The sequence below is a fragment of the Capra hircus genome (genome assembly GCF_001704415.2).
Source record: "Capra hircus breed San Clemente chromosome X unlocalized genomic scaffold, ASM170441v1, whole genome shotgun sequence".
NCBI lineage: Eukaryota > Metazoa > Chordata > Mammalia > Artiodactyla > Bovidae > Capra > Capra hircus.
The window spans coordinates 34,251,734-34,277,903 of NW_017189517.1; the positions used below are offsets into that span (position 1 = coordinate 34,251,734).

At 41.4% G+C, this 26,170-nt stretch overlaps 1 protein-coding gene across 1 annotated transcript in view; it reads left to right on the top strand.

The window, feature by feature from the left end:
* Nucleotides 1–3,157: 3,157 nt before the first annotated feature.
* The window catches only part of GUCY2F (guanylate cyclase 2F, retinal), a 105,814-nt gene continuing 82,801 nt past the window's right edge, over nt 3,158–26,170 (top strand). Inside the window, exons 1-2 of the mRNA XM_018044096.1 lie at nt 3,158–3,397; nt 15,707–16,523. Of these exons, the coding sequence (XP_017899585.1) occupies nt 15,794–16,523 (730 nt within the window). The 5' untranslated portion in view covers nt 3,158–3,397; nt 15,707–15,793. The remainder of the gene's footprint in view (nt 3,398–15,706; nt 16,524–26,170) is intronic.

The window sequence follows — 26,170 nt, forward strand, 5'->3', positions numbered from 1 at the left end:
GATCCTTTTGTTCCATGGCTCCTTAGGAAATAAAGATCATCCAGAGATGCCTGAATTCTGTAAATCACTAGGCTTCAATATAGGGAACATAGAATGGGAATTGATATAAGCTTCAGTAAAATCCAGTAGAATCCCATGAACGTTTTTCAACAAGACCCCTGAGGGACAATATTTAATCAGACAATGTAGCTGAATTTTCTGACACAGTGATTCTAAAAGGTCCATAGGAATGATTCCTAAGACTGTACTTATAAATGAATGTAAAATTTTTGCAATTTTTAGACTCACAAGGAACCCAAGTGGTTTTGAATCATTGTCATTTATCATCACTAATTATACTGTCACTGAAGGAGGTCTAGAGATCCAGTGGATATTTTTGAGCTTATGGATAAATCCAGTGGCTTCACCCTATGATGCCTTTTAAGACGCCTTGACTCTAAAGCTAGACCATTTGTTTTCACAATCTGGCTCCACCACATAGTAGTTGTGCATCCTTGGGCAAGTTACTTGACCTCTCTGTGCTTCAGTTTCCTCATCTATAAAATGTGGGTGATAGTAATACTACTAATCCTATAGGACTATTGTGATGATTCAGTGATTTAGTGTATGTAAAGCCCATAGAACAGTGCCTAGTACATAGTGAACATGTAGTAACTGTTAATTATCATTATTAACAAGAGAGAGACAAGTATTTATGGATCTCAGTAAAAATATCTCTTTAGAAGTTTATATATTTTATGTAAATTTTATTCATATAATTTTATTCATGTATTTCTCAGCTACTCTTACCTAGAAATTTGGAATCTCATGTCTATTCAGGATTTTCGAGCTTTTCTTAAATATGGCTCCTTGAGCATCCATCCTAGCCCTCGTCAGAACACTCTTGTGAAGTATCTGCTGGCACTGTAGGTAGATCTAGAAGGCCCTCACTTGCATGAATATTTCCATCAGGTTACCCAGCATTCCACAATTAGGGATTGTTTCCTTTGGGTAGTCACCAGGGTTTCCTGGAGCCCCTGTTAAGATGCAAGCAGCCTTGGAGGCATAGCACAAGAGATGCGTTAGTGGAATGTAGCAAGGATAAGTGGAGAAGGCAGTGGAACTCCATTCCAGTACTCTTGCCTGGAAAATGCTATGGACGAAGGAGCCTGGTAGGCTGCAGTCCATGGGGTTGCTAAGAGTTGGATATGACTGAGCGACTTCACTTTCACTTTTCACTTTCATGCATTGGAGAAGGAAATGGCAACCCACTTCAGTGTTCTTGCCTGGAGAATCCCAGGGATGGGGGAGCCTGGTGGGCTGCCATCTATGGGGTTGCACAGAGTTGGACACAACTGAAGTGACTTAGCAGCAGCAGCAAGGATAAGAATGGGCTTTGTTGGAGCCAAATGGCCTTGGGTTTAAATTTTAACTACATCACTTATTCAGAATCAGACTGTCTGGGTTTAAATTCTGGCTCCACTGATTAGTGGCTGTGTGACTTTGGGTAAGTTACTTTAACCTCCTATCTCTATGTCTGCAATTTAAACAGTATCTACCTTATGGGATCACTGTGCAGATTAAAGGAACTAGGGATTCCAAGATAGAGATGCCAGCCATATCATCAGTACTCAATAAATATTATTATTGTCTAAGTCTGAGACTTGGTATCTTCCTTTACAGAATGGGGGGGAATAATAGCTACTGTCATGGTTATTGTGAATATAAAATGAGATCATATACATATAAAAATACTAAAAAAAAGGCAGACAAATAATGAGTATTGACAAGAACAGGTGGAGAAACAAGAACTCTTGTGTATTTATGGTGGGATTGTAAAATGGTACAGCTTCTTTGTTTTTTAGCTTTTTAAAAATTTGTTTGTTTGGGCTCCATGTGCAACTTGTTGGATCTTAGTTTCCTAGCTAGGGATGGAAACTGGGCCCCCTACAGTGGAGGCACGGAGTCCCAACTACTGGATCGCCAGGGAAATCTCAGGTATAGCCTCTTTGGAAAACAGTTTGACAGTTTCTCAGAAAGTTAAACAGAGTTATCATCACATGACCCAGCAATTTTATGTTTAGGTATATACACAAAAGAATTGAAGAATTATGTCCACACAGAAACTTGTACACGATGTTGGTAGAAGCATTATTCATACTAGCTAAAAAGTGGAAATTACCCAAATGTCTGTCCATTCATAAATGAGGGAACAAAATGTGAAATATTCAATAAAGTAGAAAATTATTCAGTGATATTAATAAAAGCGAATGAAGTACTGATCCATGCTACCATATGTATGACCTTTGAAAACATTGTGCCAGGTCACAAATGACAGCATATTGTATGTGTGCATTTATATGAAATTTCCAGAATAGGCAAATCCACAGAAAGTAGATTGATGGTTGACAATGTCTGGGAGGAGGGGAAGAATAGAGAATGACTGCTAAATGGATACAAGATTTCTTTGTGGGGAGTGATAAAAATGCTCTGGAATTGGACAGTGGTGATGGTTATACAACTGTGTGGTTATATATATCAAAGCCACCAAATCGTATGCTTTTAAGGAGTAAATTTTATGGTATGTGAATTGTGTCTCAGTAAACCCCGTTAGTTTTTTTAATGTCTGCCATGTGGTAGTCATCATTTAACAAAAGTCATTTTTAGCCACCAATACCTCAGCTCTTACCTTAGGATTCCAGAACCGTTCCCTGAATGAATGACACTCATGACAAGGAAGATTGCTAAGGGAAAATGGATAGATTTAAAGGGTGAGGGTATGTGCAGAGTTGAGGGGTGGGAGTTGGGGGTTTCTCTTGGAAGGAAAGGCAGTGAAGGCATTCAAGGAGAACAGAAGAAGGAGACAAACTTCACCTACTTTGAATTTTGTAGGCCTGCAACCTTTCATATCCTGGACTGGAATCACAACTGATGAATGTTCTAGCATTTAAAGCCATCCTGGGAAAAGGGTGATATATGATCATTAGAATGGAGAAAGGAAGAACAAAGAACTCAGAGGCAAAATCCGAGGGTATATGAGTCCAACTTTGAAAGGTAGAAGAAGGCAGTAAGTAGTCTGTTGAGGACGAATTTATCCAGGGGACTGTTTGTTAATCTCTGGGTCAATGCATTTAGGTCAGCACCAACTCTGCTACAGGTGGGATCAATTTAAAGGATTAGAAGTGTCTCTAAATCCTAATCCTAGTCTTGGGCTAGGGATGCTGAAGAGTAATTTTAAAAACGGTTTACTATCCCTCTCAATTATTTACCCCATTAATGGAATTTATCAACAGACTGGAGTCCTTGGCAGGATTATGAATGCATAGAGGATGCACCAAGATGGACACACTGAGTAGCCGTGCCAGAGATTTGCCTGTGTAGACAGTAAACTGAAGACATTTGAGCAGTGAATTACATGGTGAGTAGTTGACAGCTCTTGTTTATTAGAAAGATTGTAGTGGGGAAAAAACACAGCCCACTTGGCAGCTCAGACTTCTGACTGAGATACATCAGTTTTACAGCAATAAGTAGTGGGGGAGAAAAGAAACAAAATAAAGAATGAAAGAGGAGAAAGAATGAGAGAAAAGGGTTGGAAAAGGAGCTTTCAGGACTCTTTAAATCAAGATTTGGGCTCAAAGGCTCTCATCCAAGTTTTCATTTAGTTTCTCTCATGATTCTTTTTTATTTCTTTCCGATGTTGTCTTACACAAGCTGTTAACTTGACTCAGGCTGTAACTGCAAAGATCAATCATCCATAGATGTCTTCAGCTTGACAAACTAGGATGAGGAACCATTTTCCTCAGAGCTATTTGTCATAGTCTTTCTTTGTACAGGTTTAAAGAACAGTCATTTCCCTTGTGAAATTGGGCTTCCCGTCATATTATGAAAGCTACCAGAAATAAAATGTTGCATCCCTATGCTCTAGTTACTTTCCATGGAAGCCCGATTCCATGCAGGACTTCAAACCTGTGTTATCTGGGCAATAGCTCCAGAAGAGTTGTGGGTCAGTAGTATTCAACTTTCAAAATTTCATACCTTCAAACTTTCAGTTGTATCTATATTTCCTTTTAACCTGAAGGAAGGCTTCAGCAAGCTTGTTGTGAAGGCGGTGTATTTTACATGAGAGCTTTTTGTTTTTAAACCCACTGAAGAAGGCTTAGGGTATCCTCTCTCACCCCTCCCTCCCTCTTCCTTTTTTTCCCTTCCCTCCTACCTTCCTTGTCTTCCTCTCTTTTCTGTCTTCCCACGTGGTTTTTCAGACTAAGTTTACTTCCGAAAAATTCTGGGATCAGGGATCAAGACTAAATTCTAGAGTAACACAGAACTTTCTGGTCTCCAAGCGAGTCCTAGAAGAGTTAGAAATACCACCGAAGGCATGAAATAGAGCCCAGGAAGAATGGAGGGACAAATCTTTAGCTTGGAAGTTGTTTAACAAAGGGCAACACCTAGACAAATACAAATAGAAAGGTATTTTCTGACATGTGCTTTGAGGAAGGATCCATGTTGTAAATGTGTAAAATTGAAAAATGCTACACAGAAAGAGCAAAATTTTAATTTAAATTTTTATTATAAGAACACTTAACATAAGATCTACTCTCTTAACAAATTTTTCAGTGCAAAATATATACTGTTAACTTTAGGCACTGTGTTGTACAGTAAATCACTAGATCTTTTTCAACTTGATTAACTGAAACTTTATATTCATCGAACAACAACTCACCATTTCCCTCTCTCCATAGCCCTCAGCAACGACTATTCTATTCTCTGCTTTAATGCATTTGACTATGTTAGATAGCTCACATAAGTAGAATTATGCAATATTTGTCATGGCTTATTTCACTTAGCATAATATCCTCCAGGTTAATCCATGTAATTGCATATGGCAGGATTTCCTTTTTTTTTTAAAGCTTAATAATATTCCATTTTATGTATATACCACATTTTCTTTTCTATTTATCCATCGATGTACATTTAGGTTGTTTCTGTATCTTGGCTCTTGTGAATAATGCTGAAACAAACATGGGAGTTCAGATATCTCTTTGAGAACCTAGTTTCAATTCGTTAGATATATATCCAGAAGGTGGACTACTAGATTATACTGTAGATCTTTTTTTAATGTTTTGAGGAATGTCCATACTGTCTTCCACAGCTGCTACACCATTTTTCATTCCCACCAACAGTATGCAAGGATTCCAATTTCTCTGCTTGCTTATCAACATTTGATATCACTTTTTAAAAAATAATAGCCATCTTGACAAGTGTGAGGGGTATCTCATTAAGGTTTTGAGTTGCATTTCCCTGATGATTAGTAATACTGAGCACCTCTTCATCTACCATCTGTCTATATTCATAGACAGCATTTGTATGTCTTATTCAGAGAAACATCTATTAATGCCCCTTGCCCATTTTTAAATCACATTATCATTATTTGCTGTTGAGTTGTAGGAGTTCCTTATATATTTTGAATATAAATCACTTATCAGATTTAGAATTCGCAAATATTTTCTGCCACTCTGTAGGTTGCCTTTTCATCCTGTTGATTATTTCCTTTGCTGTGCAGAGCTTTTCGTTTGATGTAGTCCTACTTTTCTGTTTTTGCTTTTGTTTACTGTGCTGTTGGCATCAAATCCAAGAAGTCATTGCCAAGACTAATGCCAGGAAGATTTCTGCTTGTTTTCTTCTAGGAGTTTAATAGTTCTAGCTCTTACATATTTAGATTTTTGATCCATTCAAGTTAATTTTTGTATATAGTGTAAAGTAAGAGTCCAACTCATCCCTTTTCAGTTTTCCCATTATCATTTGTTGAAAAAATTGTCCTTTCCTCACAGGACAGTGAGGACAGTGTATTCTTGGCTCCCTTACTAAAGATCAGTTGACTCTATATGCAGGGGTTTATTTCTGTGTTCTCTATTCTGCTCCATTGATCTATGTGTCTGTCATTACGCCAACACCACACTGTTTTGATTACTGTAGCTTTGTAATGTATTTTGATATCAGGAGTGTGATACTTCTAGCTTTATCAGGATTGCTTTGGCTATTCAGATTTTTTGTGGTTCAGTATGAATTTTAGGATTATTTTTCTGTTTCTATAAAAAATATTGGAATTTTGATGGGAATAATACTGAATCTATAGATTGCTTTGTGTAGTAAGGACATCTTTAGAATATTAATTCTTCCAATCCATTTTTTGGGATGTCTTTCCATTTATTTGAGAGTATTCCTTAATTTCTTTCATCATTGTCTTATAATTTTCAGTGTGAAAGTCTTTCACCTCCTTTGCCAAATTTATTCCTAAGTAGTTTATTATTTTTGATGCTATTGTAAATAGGATTGCATTTTAAATTTACTTTTTGTATAGTTCATTGTTAGTATATAGAAATGTGACTAATTTTTGTATGTTGATTTTATTCCTGCAACTTTTTTGAGTTCACTTTTAAGTTCTAATAGGTGGGGTTTTTGTTTATTTTGAGTCATTAGGGTTTTCTGTGTATAAGGTCAAGTAACCTAGGAACTGGGATAACTTTACTTCTTCATTTCCAATTTTGATGTCTTTTATTTCTTTTTCTTGCCTAATTGCTCTGGCTAGGACTTCCAGTACTAAGTTGAATAGGAGTGGTAAGAAAGGGCATCCCTGTCCTGTTTATGATCTAGAGGAAAAGCTTTTAGTTTTTTACCCTTGAGTATGATGTGAACTGTGAGCTTATTATATATGGCCTTTATTGTTTCGAGGTACCTTCCTGCTCTACCTATTTTGTTGAGAGTTTTTATCATGAAAGGGTGTTGAATTTTGCCTAATGCTTTTTCTGCTTTTATTGAGATGATAATGTGATTTTAATCCTTCATTTTGTTCATGCAGTATCATATTTATTGATTTATGAATTTCAACCATCCTTACATCCCAGGGATAAATCCAATTTGATCATGATATATAAATCTTTAAAGTACTTTTGAAAAACAAACTTTTTAGAACTTGGAATGGGTAAGCAGTCTGCTTAGGTGGAATGACCTGATTTATAACTTAAAAATGCCAACCTTATAACTAGAATAGACAGCTAATCACTTTGATCTGAGAAGTGCCAAAACTCCCTTTATTTTTCTATTCAAATAGTGGCCCATCCCCCTTTGCCTACCTGCTACTGATGCTTGAAATTGAAATGATAATATTATAGATTAATTCCTTTGTCATAAACTTCTCCCCACCCCATGTTTAAAAACAAACACCATTTGTTGGGGAGGAGAAAGGGAAAGTATCAAATATTATTTTACATATCAGTGAAAAATCACTTAAAGAGTTTCTTTCTGTAGAGTTTCTTTTCCTCTCCATTAATAGAGGGAGCAAAGAAAAGTCCAACTGGAAGTTTGAACACAAACTTTGCTTACTGAATAATTTGCCAAAGGTCGTTCCTAACCAAGGTCTAAAATAGAGCCTTTTCAAGAACATGGTAATATAAAACATTTTACTTGTACTCCATGTCTCCTCTTCACTATTTTATTCAACAAATATTTACTGAATACCTATAATGTTTCAGGCTGGGCACAGCCCTGGAGATACCATAGTGAGCAAAAACAAGCAGGGAACTTACAAATTTGACTTTACATAGAACCATGTTGATGGACATTATTGCCCCTTTCTTCCTGATGTGTGTATAGTTTCTTTTCCTGGTATAATTTCTTGGCCAAGCCTTATATGCTCCCACTTTTTTTTCTTGTAGCTACAGGCCTGGCTTGCCAGGTGGCACAGTGGCATAGAATCCTCCTGCTGATGCAGGAGACACAAGAGACATGGATTCAATCCCTGGGTTGGGAAGATCCCCTGGAGGAGAAAATGGCAAACCTTCTCCACTATTCTTGCCTGGAAAAGTCCATGGACAAAGGAGCCTGGCAGGCTACAGTCCATTAGGTCACAAAGAGTCAGACACTACTGAGCCACGGAGCACTCACACACGCCTAGGACAAACCAGATTCTCAATGTATCCTTCCTCATAATGATGATATGATAGTGAATGGTTCTAGGAGTCCAGATTTTCAGTGTGGCATAACTCCAGCAAGGGTGGGGGGAACTTCACATTGTAAGTACTTGATAGAGGATTCTAGACCAAAATTTAAAATGATCAGGAACTGGATCTGCCAGACAGAAGCAAGTGCTAAACACTTCAGCAAAATCTAATTAGAACAGCAAAGCCTAGGGAATGTTGAATGAATTCAGAAAGCAGTTTAATAGTGCAGAGGTTTAGAAAACCTCTTCCAAGTACTGCTTGGAAGAAGTACAGAATCCCAGGATCAATGTAGGTCAGAGAAGAAGAGGACTTGAAGATCCTCTAGTTCAACTGAAGGAGTAAAAGAGAAACCTAGAAGGGGTAATGATATCTTCAGTGTCATATGGTGAGTCAGTGGCAGTCCTGGGTTAAGGATCCACGTCTTCCAATTCCTAATGCAGTCCTCTTCCCAAACAGCAAGGAAGAACTAGTATTTACTGAAGGGCAGCTGCATGCTCAACATTCTATCTTATTTAATCCCTTACCTCAAAGGCATTAAATTTACCTCCTATTTTGTAGATGAGGCAGTTAAGAAGCAGAACTAATGTGCCAAAGGTCATACTCCCAAGACTTCCACTGTCAAAGACTAGTATTAGCTTCATATAGAGTACAATGTGATTGGAGACCCATTCCCCCAGTTGTGCAATACTGCACCCTGAGTGAGGGGTCCCCAGGTTTGGCTGGAACACCGGTGGCAAATTTCTTCCGGTTGGATGATAAATTTCTGTTCATCCCTCCCAGTTTACTCCATCTGTCCCTCTCATTACATAATTTATTATTTCAAGGGGAACAAGAGATTTTTAAAAAACCACCAATGAATCATTCAAGTTCAATCTGGGTAGCATAGAAGGTACAATAAGTATGGTCTCAGTGATTTCATAAATTAGAGGCTGTTGGCAGGTAGTGCTTGATCAACTGGGGTACAAATCCCCATCCTGCTACTATGTGCTCTTAGGAAAGTTACCCTTTCTGAACCTTAGTTTCATCATCTGTCAGTTCAGTTCAGTCGCTCAGTCATGTCTGATTCTTTGCGACCCCATGAATCGCAGCACGCCAGGCCTCCCTGTCCATCATCAACTCCCAGAGTTCACTCAGATTCACGTCCTTCGAGTCAGTCATCTGTAAATGAGGGTAATAACCAGTCCATTCTGAAGGAGACCAACCCTGGCATTTCTTTGGAAGGAATGATGCTAAAGCTGAAAGTCCAGTACTTTGCACCTCATGAGAAGAGTTGACTCATTGGAAAAGACTCTGATGCTGGGAGGGATTGGGGGCAGGAGGAGAAGGGGACGACAGAGGATGAGATGGCTGGATGGCATCACAGACTCGATGGACGTGAGTCTGAGTGAACTCCGGGAGATGGTGACGGACAGGGAGGCCTGGCATGCTGTGATTCATGGGGTCGCAAAGAGTCGGACACGAGTGAGCAACTGAACTGAACTGAACCTCAAAAGGTTGTGATGAGTTGATTTTATTTTTTGTTTGTTTTTACTTAGTTATCACTATCATAATTTTATTTTTCATTGAAGAATAGTTTATTTACAATGCTGTACCAATGTCTGTTGTACAGCAAAGTGACTCAGTTGTATACATATATACATTCTTTTTTATATTCTTTTCCAGTATGGTTTATCACAGGATATTAAATATAGTACCATGTGCTACGTAGTAGGACCTTATTGCCTGTCCATCCTATATAAAATAGTTTAAATCTGCTAACCCCAAACTCCCAGTCCTTTCCTCCCCACCCACCCTCTTGACAACCACAAGTCTGTTCTCTATGTCTGTGAGTCTGTTTCTGTTTTTTAGATAGGTTCATTTTTGCATACTTTGGATTCCACATATAAGTGATACCATACGGTGTTTGTCTTTCTTTCTGACTTTCTTTTCTTAGTACTATCATCTCTAGTTGTTTCCACGTGTGTGAGTGCTTAGTCACTCAATTGTATCTGGCTCTTTTGTGATTCCATGGACTATATATAACCCACCAGGCTCCTCTGTCTATGGGATTTCCCAGGCAAGAATACTGGAGTGGGTTCCATTTCCTCCTCCAGCTAGTTGCACCCATGTTGCTGCAAATGAAATTATTTCATTCTTTTTTATGGCTGAGTAGTATTCCATTACATATATGTATACACACATATATGTGTATGTATATATATCACACACACACTACATCTTCTTTATCCATTAATCTGTTGATGGATATTGAGTTTTAAAAATAAGGTAATACATGCAGAATTTAGCCCAGTGTTTGATACATAGCAAGAACTCAGTAAGTCTTAGCCTTTTATCTCCTAGTGCTATTTTCTGATTTAAATGTACAACTTCTGGGAGATAACCCATCAAACTAGGTGTGTTAGTGGAAGAAGAGGCAGTTAATTGGCCTCCTGGCTCTGCTGCTGTCAACAGAGCTCTGCTCCCCATATAGAATGGCCTTCATTCTGCGGAATCCTAGTGGTTGAAAGAGCGAGGTTCCTAAAAAGACAGATCATACAGCTCAGTGTCGTTGTCCCAGTACAAAAATAGGGACCTTTCCCATGCTACTCCAGAGAAGGGTCTGCTCCTAGACTGACCTGGCTCCCAAGTTTTGTCATGCCAAATAAGGGAGCAGGGCCAGGGGAGGATGGAGAGAGAAGTATGTGGCTGCTGACTAGAGCTCACTTTGTAGTGCTAGACTGAGAGCTCTTTGGAGGCTAAGTCCCCATCTCAACACCTTGTCCATCATGCATCTCACCCAGATGCTTTCACCAGAGCACACAGAATGCATCTATTTCAGTGGAGGAAGGCTGCACTAGATCACTTTTGAAAGTCTAGGAATAAATTTGATGTCTTTATGCATATAAGCAGTGCAGAACTACCTTTCCACCACCTCCAGAGCAAAGTTGGAAGTTTCCCCCTCAAACCTACATACCTCCAGTTCATGCTGTTTCTTGAGCTGTCTCCTCAACTGTCATTCTTGACCGTCCTTTTGGTGAGCTTTCACCTGCTCACTGATGATGGAGCATACTATTGTGATAGGTCTGTAAGATCCAGCAGATGTTCCTCTGGCTGGTTTCTTGAAGAGTCCAATTTGTTCACAAAATGAGGGATGAAAGTCAAGATAATAACCAACAGACCTAGCACAGGCAGAATTGTTGTTGGCAATAAGCAACCAGTTGTGTTTGCCCAGTTCATACCAGTGCTGATTATTAGCCATGAAGAGTGTCATACCATTATTTTGATCTTTGTTTGGAATTAATAATTCACTAAGGATTTTCCTCATTAATGTCACTCCCAAGCAAGTAATTCTTTTTCTTTTTATATCCAGTGAGGCTATTCTTGACCTTAGATCAAATTTAATGTTTTATTAATTGATTTCACAAACATTTATCTGGTATCTACTATGCTTTGGCTAGGTATTAAGGAGACGGAGAAGATCGCTAGGAAATCCCATTACAGAGGGCTCTGCTCCCCATAGAAAGTTGCCCTCATTGCCCACCCCTTATAGTTGAAAATGTGAGGTCTTGTAAATACAGAGATAGGGACTGTTTATAAATCAAAGGAACACCTTTCCTCATGGGTGTAAGTATGAGGCACAGGTGGAAAAAAAATGAACTCAACCTGAGGGTGTTAACTAAGGCTGAACAGAGTGGTGAACACTGCATTTGGGTTTTGCTGGTAGAAGGTTCATCAGGAGAATCTGAAAGTGGAGTATGGGAAGAAGGAGGACATTTCAGGCAGAAGGAATGGCATTTTCCAAATCCTATGCTTAACAAACTATGTGATACATGTCTGAGAACTGTAAAAAATTTACTATAGCATCAGATGAGAACAGGGAGATGGGGTGTAGAGAAAAACAAGGGTCAAATGAAGAAAGGCTTTGCATGCATTGTGTTGAAAGAGTTCTCCACATTTACTGACTCCACTTCATTTATTTCCATTCAGTGGGACTTCCCTGGTGGTCCAGTGGCTAAGACTCCAAAGCTCCCAATGCAGGGTGCCCAGGTTTGATCCCTGGTCAAGAAACTGGATTGCATATGCCACAACTAAAAAGGTCCCACGTGCTGCAACTGAAAGATTCCACATGCCTTAATGAAGATCAACGATCCCTGGGGCCAACGCTAAGGCCTGGAGCAGCCAAATAAATAAAAATAAATAAATAATTTAAAATACATTATAAAAAATTTCCCATTCATTTTTGACTCATTGTGGGTCCTTCCACTTGCAGCCTTACTCTCTGAATCCAAATCTAATAGACAGATACCTTTCTAGCTTACCTGACTTCTCAACAGAATGTGAGATGTGATAAACACTTTTCATTCTGAAAGCGTCATCTTCCTTGGATTGTAAGACACCACTAGCTCCTGGACTTTGCTGTTTCTCCATACTGTTCATGGAAGTTTTCATTATGACCTCCCTTTTCTCTGTCTGAACTTTGTGTTGTGGGTTCTCAGGACTTTGTCCTCTGACTTCTTACTTTACTCTGCAACTCTCTTTTGTTGATCTCATACACTGCCATGTCTTCAGTTCAGTTCAGTTGCTCAGTCGTGTCCAACTCTTTCAGACCCCATGAATCGCAGCACGCCAGGCCTCCCTGTCCGTCACCAACTCCCAGAGTTCACTCAGACTCACGTCCATTGAGTCAGTGATGCCATCCAGCCATCTCATCCTCTGTCGTCCCCTTCTCCTCCTGCCCCCAATCCCTCCCAACATCAGAGTCTTTTTCAATGAGTCAACTCTTCACATGAGGTGGCCAAAGTATTGGGTTTCAGCTTTAGCATCAGTCCTTCCAAAGAACACCCAGGACTGATCTCCTTTAGAATGGACTGGTTGGATCTCCTTGCAGTCCAAGGGACTCTCAAGAGTCTTCTCCAACACCACAGTTCAAAAGCATCAATTCTTCGGTGCTCAGCTTTCTTCAGAGTCCAACTCTTACATCCATACATGACCACTGGAAAAACAATAGCCTTGACTAGATGGACCTTTGTTGGCAAAGTAATGTCTCTGCTTTTGAATATGCTATGTAGGTTGGTCATAACTTTCCTTCCAAGGAATAAGCATCTTTTAATTTCATGGCTGCAGTCATCATCTGCAGTGATTTTGGAGCCCAAAAGAATAAAGTCTGACACTGTTTCCACTGTTTCCCCATTTATTTGCCATGAAGCGATAGGACTGGATGCCATGATCTTAGTTTTCTGAATGTTGAGTTTTAAGCCAAGTTTTTCACTGTCCTCTTTCACTTTCATGAAAAGGCTCTTTAGTTTTTCACTTTCTGCCATAAGGGTGGTGTCATCTGCATATCTGAGGTTACTGATATTTCTCCTGGCAATGTTGATTCCAGCCTGTGCTTCATCCAGCCCAGCATTTCTCAGGATGTACTCTGCATAGAAGTTAAATAAGCAGGGTGACAATATACAGCCTTGTCATACTCCTTTTCCTATTTGGAACCAGTCTGTTGTTCCATGTCCAGTTCTAACTGTTGCTTCCTGACTTGCATACATATTTCTCAGGAGGCAGGTCAGGTGGTCTGGTATTCCCATCTCTTTCAGAATTTTCCACAGTTTATTGTGATCCACACAGTCAAAGGCTTTGGCATAGTCAATAAAGCAGAAATAGATGTTTTTCTGGAACTCTCTTCCTTTCTCCACGATCCAGCAGACGTTGGTAATTTGATCTCTGGTTCCTCTGCCTTTTCTGAAACCAGCTTGAACATCTGGATGTTCATGGTTCAAGTATTATTGAAGTCTGGCTTGGAGAATTTTGAGCATTATTTTGCTAGCGTGTGAGATGAGTGCAATTGTGCGGTAATTTGAGCATTCTTTAGTGTTGCCTTTCTTTGTGATTGGAATGAAAACTGACCTTTTCCAGTCCTGTGGCCACTGCTGAGTTTTCCAAATTTGCTGGCACATTGATTGCAGCACTTTCACAGCATCATCTTTCAGGATTTGAAATAGTTCAGCTGGAATTCCATCACCTCCACTAGCTTTGTTTGTAGTGATGCTTCCTAAGGCCCACTTGACTTCGCATTCCAGAATGTGTGGCTCTAGGTGAGTGATATTTTTTAAGGCTTAAAAAATAGTTATTTATTTGGCTGCATTGGGTCTTAACTGAGGCATGCGGGATCTTCGTTGCGGCACACCAGCTAGTCTCTAGTTGTGGCATGTGGGCTCCATAGCCCTGAGAAATGTGCTATCTTAGTTCCCCAACCAGGAATCAAATGTGCATCCCCTGCATTGGCAAGCAGATTCTTAACCACTGGACCACCAGGGAAATCTCTGCCATCTTTTCTCATATGGATTACTACAATAGCCTCAAAACCGGGCTCCTTGCCCCCTTTCAACCCATTCTCTGCCCTGTTATTTGAGTAATCTTTAAAAAATAGGAATCTTATTATACCATTTCTCTGCTCTAAAGCTATTATCTATATGATTAAATCTAAAAGCTTATAAATGATATATAGGACTCTTGGTGATCTGGCCCCTGCCTTGGTTGACACCACAGACCTGAGCAGAACAAATGTCTTGGAATTCTGAGAATCTAATATCAATATATCCTTTGCCTTTTTCCACCTCTGGTCCTTACTGCGTATTGTTGCTTCTTCCTGGAAGGCTCTTAGCACCAACCCCCTGGCAACCCCATTCACCTAGCTAACTTTTCTTTGAAGCTCAACTCAGAGAGACTTCCCTTCTCCTCCCTCTTCTGGGTGTGTTAGTTGCTCAGTCATGTCCAACCCTTTGCGACCCATGGACTGCAGCCCGCCAGGCTCCTCTGTCCATGGGATTCTCCAGGGAAGAATACTGGAGTGGGTTGCCATGCACTCCTCCAGGGGATCTTCCCAACCCAGGAATCGAGCCCGTGTCTCCTGTGTCTCTTGCATTGCAGGAGGATTCTTTACCCACTGAGCCATGAAAGGAATGGCAGTCCCTGTTCTACTCCCCTGAAATTTGGGCTTAGATGACCCTCTCTATCTTCCTCTGTCTGGGCTACTTCAGTCATAGCACGTTTTACTCTGCTTTGCCATTATCTATTAACATCTGCATCTGGCCCCAAGAGGGCAGTGTGGTCAAGAAAAATGGACATACTTGAAACTCTTAATAGTAATAATATCACTAAAATAACATTAATGATGTGTTATTGTGTTAAAATATTAAATGTTAAAAGCATTTGCTGTATGTTTTAATCCATGTAATCCTTATGTAATCCTATGAGATGAGCAGCTATTGCTGAAGTTGAATCAACAGTAATTGGGGATGGATTGAGTGAGAGGCAGGAGAAGAAAGAATCTCAGCTGATTGCCCGGTTTCTGACCAGAGCAAGTATAGATGGAGGTGTCATCTCCTGAGATAAGGATTACAAGAACTAGAGGAACAGGAAGAGTTTGATCAGGGTCGGGGAGGGAAACTTACAGTTTAGGGACTGCCATTCTTTTCATGGCTCAGCAGTAAAGAATCGGCCTGCAATGCAAGAGACACAGGAGACACGGGATCGATTCCTGGGTTGGGAAGATGCCCTGGAGGAGGAAATGGCAACCCACTCCAGTATTCTTGCCTGAAAAATCCCATGGACAGAGGAACCTGGCAGGCTGCAGTCCATGGGTCGCAAAAGGCTGGACACGACTGAGCAACTAACACACACATTCCTTTCATAATTTTTATTTCCAGAAGCTTCAGGAATAATGGGAGTAATATACCTTTTCTTCTGATTGACAGGCACTTGGACACCCCACTGTCCGTCTCGGAACAACAGAATCACCTTGCCTTGTATTTCTTCATTAGCCTGCTGGAAGCAGGAGGGCTATGTTCTTGGGACCCTGGCCTTTCTCCCACCTTATGCTCTCGTTCGTGACTCTGGGAAGACAGCGAGGACAACATGGCCTTGCATCTTTCAAGCTCCTGTGGTGTTTGTGGCTCTTGGTCCTTATGTCTCTCCCACTGCAGGTGTGGGCACCACCCTACAAGATAGGGGTGGTTGGCCCTTGGACTTGTGATCCATTGTTCTCAAAGGCCCTGCCTGAGATTGCTGCTCAGTTAGCCACTGAGCGGATCAACAAGGACCCAGCCTTTGACCTGGGTCACTCTCTTGAATATGTGATTTTCAATGAAGACTGCCAGGCTTCCAGAGCTCTCGCCAGTTTCATTTCCCACCACCAGATGGCCTCAGGGTTTATTGGACCTGCCAACCCTGGCTACTGCGAGGCAGCCTCGCTCCTGGGAAACAGCTGGAACAAAGGGATTTTCTCTTGGGCTTGCGTGAATTATGAACTAGACAGTAAAAAGAGCCACCCGACTTTTTCTCGGACCCTCCCTTCTCCCATCCAGGTGCTGCTAACTGTCATGAAATATTTCCAGTGGGCTCACGCTGGAGTCATTTCCTCAGATGAAGACATTTGGGTGCACACAGCCTATCGAGTTGCAAGTGCTCTTCGGAGCCGCGGCCTACCAGTAGGGGTCGTCCTGACCACAGGACAAGACAGCCAAAGCATCCAGAAAGCTCTCCAGCAGATTCGCCAGGCAGATAGAATTCGCAGTGAGTGCTTTCTCGGGGCTCAGCTTTCAATGTGGCTTCAGTGAAAGGTTTCTGACCCTCACAGCCTAGGATAGCACATTACTCCCCAGTTCTTCATGCATTTGCCCCCTTTAAATCCCACTCAGGCCCCAAGACTGTCCTGCTTCAACAGAGCCTATTTTATGAACTGAGTCCAAGTATAAAGACCTCTGTGGTTCAAATGCCCTTGGGTGCCAGTGCCTGCTTTCAGCGCCTCAGTGGGGCTGAAAGAGCATCAAGAGCAGCTGTGGTCACACACCCTCCATGCTCTTAGGACCTTGGCAGTTTCAGATCAGCTGAGAAGGCGTGTTCTTAGACCTTTATTTTTGTCCAGTCTAGTCACTGAAGTGAGATTTACCTTTGATTCCCTTCTGGGTACTTTCCCTTATAGGTGCCCAGTGCCCCTGGGTCATCACCTCTAACTTAGAATGTGTCTTCTCTGGACTCCAAAATGCACACCCACCCCTTCTTGCTTTCAAGTCCTTGAAAACAGGGTTTTTCTCTCTCTACAGCATACAATGAACTGATATGGAGCATATTAAAATGAGAAACCTACCCAAATTGTAACCATTCCCCTTCCAGGAGAAGTTTTCTGTTCAAAGATGATTCTTGCAGAGACCATGGAGCAACTGTGAAGCAGAGGACTGACCCACTGACTGAGGGCGAGTTGGGTGCATTTTGGGGAAGGGGAGGATAATTCCTGGTCCTCTTAAATCAGATGGATGTGTTTTACATATACTTACTGCAAGCCCTTGTGACACTGGGTCTTGATTTTTTTTTTTCTATTCTAATTGTTTAATCTCCACCTTACCTTTTTCTGGAAAGTAGCAGTGATTTGTGGGAACACTGCTCATCCTCTATTGCAGTCATTCCATCACTTTAAGACAGATAGCTCAGAAACTACTTGTCAAACTGATTACTTCTAGGATTAGTCCTGGTCCCAGTCATTTCCTTAACATAACAATGCACTTGTTAGAGAATGGTCCAGCTTGGGGCTGGCCTATAACCCAGAAGCTCAGTTTAAGTTTTGAGTATCTCCAGTATTGGACCTTAATTATGATCATTTTGGGAGGATGAGGGCAAGAATATTTAGTTCCAGGAACTACAGTAGTCTGCTTCTAACTCCAGTCTACAAGATCCTATAAATGTTAAGCAATCAGTGTGGCTCTGATTACTTCATAATAGAGCCTGATACTTTCAAAGTAGAGCACAAAATTATTTTCAAAGATATAAAACCATTTCCAGGGAGGAGTCATGCCAGAAACAAGCTAACATATTTAATATCATAACTTTATAATATGTTACAAATCTTCATGAAGCCCAGTGTCTCCTGCAAGTTTACATTCCATGAGCATTTCACATCCCACCCATTCTAAATAGTGTACTCTTTAAAATGACATTTTGTTCCCTACCATGAAATGTTAAATAAATCCAGGCCCCAAAGCTCTTTGGGTTTTCAGACTGAGAGAAGTCAGGATTGAGTGCTCAGCACCCACAACTCTTTTGAGGCAGGGAGATAGCAAATACGCTTATTATTGCCCTGCTATTAGAGATTCGTTCCCTTAGGTCAATGGTTCTCACTTTGGTTGCACACTGGAAATACCTGGACATCTATTCAAAATGAGTAGAGCCAGAGTACCACCTCTGGATATCCTGATGTTCTGGTGGTTGAGGGCCCAGCAAAGATACTTTAAGTAGCTTCCCAGGTGCTTGCAAAATAAAGCTAGAGTCAAGAACCATTGCTTCAAGTTCATGAAAATGCAAATAAACTTTCCCCACTTTAAGTTACCAGGTATTTTTTCTTAATATGACTTTGTTTAATCAGATTGTTTTCTGTATATCAGTGTGGATCAGCTCACTAAGGGAATGAAAATTTTAAGATGGGGGTGAGAGAGTAGATGGGGGCAGAATGGAGGTGGGATCCAGGAAACCTAGAGAGGACAGTATGTGGTTATGGAGCAAAGGAAGACCCTGAATAGGGAGAGAAGCAACAGAAAGTGCAATAAGGACTCAAAGACAAAGTGAGTGAAGACAAAGCTGTGCTTGCAAGGATTTTCCCCTGGGTTTCTGACAAAACATAGGCAGATTCAGATGAGGCATGCTGGGACCTCAGCAACATGAATCAGAATGTGGGTAGGTTGGGAGTGGATGCAGGGAAACTGAGCCATTGGTTGATCTGTGGTCTGAGTATGACCTCTGGCAGTTCGGTGTGCAGTAGCCAAGAGTGTGTGGTACTCACACTTGGCACAGCTAGTTGTTGGTATCTGAGGGCGACCTGAGTGGTGGGTGGGATACGGTAGAAGGATTTGCAGAAGAGGAGTGAGTTTTAAGGTAAACTTAGTGTCCACTTGATCATTGAGAGTAGTGCACCAGCCAATAGGAGCATGAGAAGCAGGATTCAGAGTATGAATGTAAATTGAGTATTGGGACTTTAGCCACGAAGCCTGAGGTTCAGGGCACATCTCTGGTCCCATCAGAGAATGGGAGATCTGGTGAGAAACTGAGTTGGAAGCTAATGAGTATGATGGTGATTTAGTCACTAAGTCGTGTCTAACTCTTGCTACCCCATGGACTGTAGCCTGCCAGGTTCCTCTGTCCATGGGATTCTCTAGGCAAGAATACTGGAGTGGGTTGCCATTTTCATCTCCACGGGATCTTCCTGACCCAGGAATCGAACCCGGGTCTCCTGCATTGCAGGCAGATTTTTTACTGACTGAGCTATGAGGGAAGCCCCAATGAGTATAGATTGGGCCAACAGAACAAGGGAGAACAGTTACAGTACACCAGATTCAGCATATCCTAGATCAAATCTCTGTTGACTTAAAAAAAAAAAAAAACACACACACACACAGTGTGAGAGTTGTGAGTTAAGTTTTATCTGGGGCAATATGAGGACAGCAGCCCGGGAGACAGTACCTCAGATATCTCTGAGAAACTGCTCCAAAGAGGCAGGGGGAAAGGACAATGTATATGTGATTTTGGTGAAGGAGGAGTACATGCGATCAAGCACATATTTTTTTGTAGAAAGTTTCTGCTGGTCTTGGGAAGCCTCTGCTAGTCTTAAGAAACAGCCATCACCATGAATGATTTTAGTGCTTTTCTAGATATGAGATACAAGAATTGAGCTCATAAAGTTAGCTTCCTGAAAATATCAAACTATCTGAGGACCTGTCCTGCCAGTTTCCTGGAGCACAGAGTGCCTCATCTCTGCTCTCCACCCTGAACTCCTTCAAGGGGTGTTGAAGGTCAGCAGCTGGAGGGGCACATGATTCAATCCTTGTAGAGGTAGATGGCAAGCACCCATGACAAGTGCCAATTTGTGGTTGACATTTCTAGCTGATTTTCTAGCACCTTTTGACTGGGACTAGAAATATGGTAATATTGTATATAGTATTTATACAGTATAGCATAATACTGTAATAGTATTCCTAGCTGTTAAGTATCATAACTGAAAAAGCACTAAGGTTTTCATGGTGACCTCAGCTGAGAAGGACTGAGCAAGGCAGGACCTGGCCTCTTCCTTATTCTGCTGGATATGAAGCTACTTCTTAACACTATGGAGCACCAAACAAACCTTCAGGGTAGGACCTTTTGGGATGTACAAAATATAGTAGAAAGGGATCCCTTCCTTTGTAGAGGACTGGCAATGTTTGGAAGTAATGGAAATAGTTGGAAGACTGATTTCATCTGACCTGCTCACAATAACAGTGACCACAGCCCCACGGGACAGTGGCAGTGGTGGCGGCGGTGAGACGTAGTGGTGGGGAGGGAGGGTAGAGAAAGCTAGCTTATTACTGGCTGTTATGCCACTTCTCTTTCACATAAATTTATGTTTCTGGTGCTTACTGGGCTTCTGGGTGGCTCAGTTGTAAAGAATCTGCTTGCTAAGGCAGGAGACATGGGTTCAATCCCTGGGTTGGGAAGATCCCCTGGAGAAGGAAATGGCACCCCACTCCAGTACTCTTGCCTGGAGAATCCCATGGACGGAGGAGCCTGGTGGGCTGCAGTCCACAGGGTTGCAAGGAGTCAGACACAACTGAGTGACTAAACATGAGCATAAGCATGAGTGCTCACTGGCACCTTACTGGAGTCAGAAGGAGTGGCTTTCTTAGAAACCGGTCTAAATTGTGCTTAAACGAAAGCAAGACAATGATGAAATTTAATTGTAAAGATGATCGTAACAATAATAATGGTTATGGGCTTTCATAAGGGGAAACAGTGGGGGCGTTATTAGAGGCTGCCACTGAGACAATGAAAACTCTACAGTTTACAAGGTATTTGCATATAGATAATGTCATTTAATCCTCTGGGTTATCCAGGAGAAAGGTATTCTCTTTTAAGTTTTGCAACACCTGTGGACCTCACATAACAAGTAGGTAGATACAGACATCACTAAAGTCAAAGAATGGGGTAAATGAAGTCCTAGAGGAGTTGGTATTCCGTTTCTCCCAGATTGTCAGCTCGTTTCCTTTAAGCTTCAGAGGCAATTACCAATTATCTTTGTTTCCGAAAAAGTCATAAAGGAGAGATATTGTTCAAAGACAAAGGCCTCAACTTATGGTCAGGGCTGCTGTGTGTGGTTATGGAAGTTGTGCCCTACACAAGGGGACCTAGCTGAGTGGACATAAGGGCCAAAATTCGTTCACTCTCCACTCCTTAAACCATGAGTCCTGTTGGAGGTTTTGATCCAGTGGCAGGAAAAAGCATCTCTCACAGGCTGAGCACCTGTGGAATTGCAATTACCCAGAAGTTCTTTTGCTAATTCTCACAAAGACTAGCAGGAGGCCCCACTGAAAAGCTCTTTAGAGAACTTTTCAAATGGCTATTTCAGTCCCTCCTCACCTTTTTGCCTATCAATGCTTGGCTGATTGTGAAATCCTTTCAATTTGGGTTTACCAGGCTGTTGAACCATTTGGGGATTCCTTTAAATCCTTCCAAATTGGGAATGCTTAGTTACAATATGATGTTCAGTAACTAGGACACTGTCAGAATGTGCTTCTCTTGTTCTTCCAAAATCAGATACCTTATTGCTACCTCATTGTCAGGGATCTGGCCAGCCTCTACCATCTGTTGAAGATTCTTGACATACACACACACACCAAAAAAAAAAAAAAAAACACACACACACACCAGTAATAATGACAACAATGATAAAAGCTAATATTTATTGAGTATTTATTATATGTTGGTCATTTTGCAAGGGTTTTATATGGACCATCTCATTCAATTTTTGCAACAGCCCTGTAAAGTAAGGCCAATTACTATTAAATGCACTTTATGGGTGAGACTTTGGAGTCTAAGAGAGATTAAATACTTGCTCAATACCACGTAACTAGTGAGTGGACGAAGGCTGGTAAAGAATCTGCCTGCAATGCAGGAGACCCAGGTTTGATCCCTGGGTCAGAAAGATCCCCTGAAGAAGGGAATGTCTACCCACTCCAATATTCTTGCCTGGAGAATCCCATGGACAGAGGAGCCTGATGGGCTACAGTTCATGGGGTTGCAAAGAGTTGGACAGGACTTAGTGACTAGCACTTTCACTTTCATGGATGCAATTTGGAGGCTGCTGCTGCTGCTAAGTCGCTTCAGTCATGTCTGACTCTGTGTGACCCCATAGACAGAAGCCCACCAGGCTCCTCTGTCCCTGGGATTCTCCAGGCAAGAATACTGGAGTGGGTTGCCATTGCCTTCTCCAGGAATAAGGCCCTAGAATTTGCATTTCTAACCAGCTCAAGGTAGTGCTGATGCTGATGGTTTGGGGATCATACTTTGAGAATCACTGGTTTAATAAAAGACTTAAGCTCCACTGCCTCTTGTGTACTTGAGGAATGCCCCTAAGGCATACTCACTTGAGATCCTGTGTTCCATGGTGTATAATTCAGCCCTTCCATTTTTCTCTCTTAACTTTTGTGCCCACTGATGAAATTCTTTTAAGTGCCTCAAAGTGATAAACATTATCCCATTTTTCCTAAAGTAGTAATAGTGATAGTATAATACTATGACCAAGAACCTTAGTGTTGATAGGGAATTTGGTATAGTTAAATGTTAATCAATGTGAATGGTGAAAGGACAGCTTGCTCTCATGAATGGGTCCAGTATCAGTGATGATATAATTATTGAAGACCCAGCCCAAGAGAAAAATCTATAAACATCTAGGCTTCCTGCATTTAAAAGCCCTCATTTGGGCTTCCTTGGTGGCTCAGTGGTAAAGAATCTGCCTTCCAATGCAGGAGACAAGGGTTTGATGCCTGGGTCAGGAAGATTCCCTGGAGAAGGAAACGGCAACCGACTCCAGTATTCTTGCCTGGAAAATCCAATGGACAGAGGAGCCTGGTGGCCTACAGTCCATGGGGCTCAAAAAAGTCGGACACAACTCTTGTGTGGGTCTGAACATACACACACACATACACAGATCTGCATAGCAGTTTAGGAAAAGTTGAAGAAAACATATGTTGCAAGATATGAAGGAATATTAAAAATGTAGGCTGGGCAGTAATGTGAAGGCAGTAAAAGTACTTGTGATACCAGTTTTACTGGGTATGAAAAAGCATGATCTAATACAGACAGAATGGCCATTGAATGTAATATGTGTCTGACAGCATGCTAAGCTACTTGAACCAGTTCAACACTGGTGGCAGGTATGTAAGTGGTGGTCTCAGGACTTAAGGCTAAAAATGTGTGTGGCATCCTCAGTTGATAGAAATAGCCATACATCATGTACTGTGGTGTTCTAAAAGTATGGTTTTTGAGGGTATCCTGCACTCTGGGGTGGTGGTTGGGAAACATGCAGATTCTAGTTATGTATCCATTTTATAGAGTGGGTGGGGGAGAGCTGAGAGGAGAATGGTGTGAACCTACTTCTATCAGGCTGTGGCCCCATGGGTATGAATCCTGGGGGAATGTGAGACCTGGGATAAATCACACTGGATACCCCCTTCCCACTCTGACTGCTTATTCTCTCCCATCTCTCTCAGTATCCGTTAACATGAAATAGATTAAGATGAATGCTAGTGGTAGGAAATGTCACAAAAGGTTAAAATGAAAATCAAGGACAGTAGAATGGAGGGTTTCTGTGGATTGGGAGCAGTGTTGTAGGTTCAGTGTTGTAGGCTATTCACAGTGTGAATAGGACTTCTAAGAACTTCTTCAGCACTAGCTAGTGAAAACATTTTCATCTCACAAGGTGTGAGACTGGGCTCAGGTTCCTCCACCAAGCACTCTATAGCCAGGAATCTGGGAGAAATAAACTTTGCTTTTGGAGAAACACAGTTCCTATATCTCAAGGAAATATTAAATAGAGTATTTTAATATAGGAAGAGAAGTAGGAGTTGAGTGACTTGGGAATTAGCTTCTAGAGTTTCATGACATTTCCTGCTGCTTCACTGAAGGGTTTTGAGCACCCTGCCATAGTGGGTACCACAGTATGAAGACATAGCTGTTAGACAACTCAAGTGGGGCTCAGGTGGCTCAGAGAAAGTGCTAGTATCATATCCTGGTGAGATGGGATCTCAGGAGGATGTATTTTCTGGTCCATGTTTAGGCGATAGAGTGGCTTGACAGTTAACAATCAGGACGGAAACTTACAGATTAATATTATTCAATGATTACCTGTTGACCTAGACCTTGCCAAGGATTTAAGGTTTCTGTCTACTAATCCTTTCCTGACAACTTACAGGTAAAATCCCATTTTAATGAATGTCATTTTGAGATAATAAAGCTATTTAGTAAAATAATCATGTAGAACAGATGCATCCATAAATCCTTATTCATGAAGCACACAATCTATTAAATTAAGATGGTGTTGTTTGAATTCAGTATTTATGCTTTCTGTTTTAATCATGTTCAATAGCAAAGTCTTACCTTGCAAAAAATAGAGTATAATGTGATCGTTCCCTCTTGAGTCTTCCATTTCATCATCTGTAAAATAATGAGGGAGTAAGAGGAGGTAGATGGTCTCAAAGAGTCTTTCCAGTCATAAAAATTCTGACTCTTTGCCTGAAATGACCTCCGTGTGGGCCAATGAAAGGAAAATTAAAAATAGAGGTTCAGGTTGAGAGTAAGGTCTTGAGCATAGTTAATGGCACAAGCATTAAAGACAGGCATGTTAGTATCTACCTGCCCAGCAAATATCCCTTTGAACTGTTCCTCCATACTAACGATCTGAAATGCCCATGTCTCACATCTCAAGGAACCCACAAAAGATACCCAGTTCATAACTTCTCCTTCTGAAATTTTCAGATATTCATTGTATACTTGGTGCATAATTACGTACCAGGATACAGAAATTAATAAAATACAGGTTTTTTTTTTTTTTTTTTTTTGCTTCAGGGAACTCATGGTTTCATAGTAGAGGCTGACATAATAAATAAGGGCAATACATCTTGTAAGTGCCATGATGGACGTCAGTTCAATGTACAGTGGGGATCTAAACCAGTGTCATAAGTTGGTACCCTGGAAAAAAAAAAGTATGGCAGATGGAGACTTGTCTGCAGGAAGCTTATTGGGTGATTGCTTTCAAGGACAACGTCTGTGAACGAGAGACAGCAGTAGGGTTGGAAAGAGAGAAACTGTCATGCAGCCACAACAAAGGCCCTAGCCAGTCCCAGTGGGAACTCTGGAGCTGGGATGGCCTTTCAGAATTGTCCAGAATTAAGGAGTGTTGGCCTTTATGCCTCCATATTGACCAGTAACTGGGCACAGCCTGATGCAAAGAAAGGCATGCAGTGTTGTTGACTTAAAAAAGACAGTCACAACCTGAAAGTAGAGAGTTATTTTATTTGGTGGGAATGTTTAGGACTCTGAGCCTGGGAGACAGCATCTCAGTAGCTCTGACAAAACTGCTCAGAGGAGTTTGCAGGAGGGGAAGTCAGGCTATATACAAGTTTGCAACAAGGGGAGCAGGCAGTCTGATCATGAAAGATCAGGTATCAGGTGAAGGAATTTAGCGTTCTGTGTATGGGAAGATGCAAGCCTCTGGGCTCGCTGAATTCACTCCTTTCATATGCACCGCAGCCTTCTGGGGCCATCCTGTTTCCTTGTTCACCTTGCTTCTTGCATTCCTCCAGCTCCTCAGCAATCATGGTTGGGGGCGGCAGCATCCGGTGGATTGCAGTTTTGGGAACCCTCACTCACATTTGGAGGCCAGAAATCGCTGATGGCTGTGACATTTCTTGCTGATTAATATGGCAAGAGATATTTTCATTTCACAGTGTGATAATAATTGTTTAACAGCCAGTTTATGGGGGAGGAGGGAAAAGCCCTGATTTGTAGCATTTGCTGATTCCCATGGTTTTGTAATGCCCACCATGGCCAATTTCAAGCTACCAACATGACATTAACTAGCTCAGAAAATCCCTGAAAATATAACCATTGGCTCTTGTGAACCAGCATGAGCCAGTTCCAGTACACTACTGAGGGGATACAATTTTGGAAAAGGTGGTTCTCCTCACCTGAGGCCAGTTCCCAGGGAGGTATCAGTTATTATCTCCAAACATTCCCAAAAGCTAGGAGAAAGAATGTTTCATTACTGAAGGTTGCATCTGGCTGGCACACCACAGCACCCGGTACACATAGTGTACATTAAAATATTTGTTGTATTTTAACCAACACGAAGCACTTAGTTTTACATG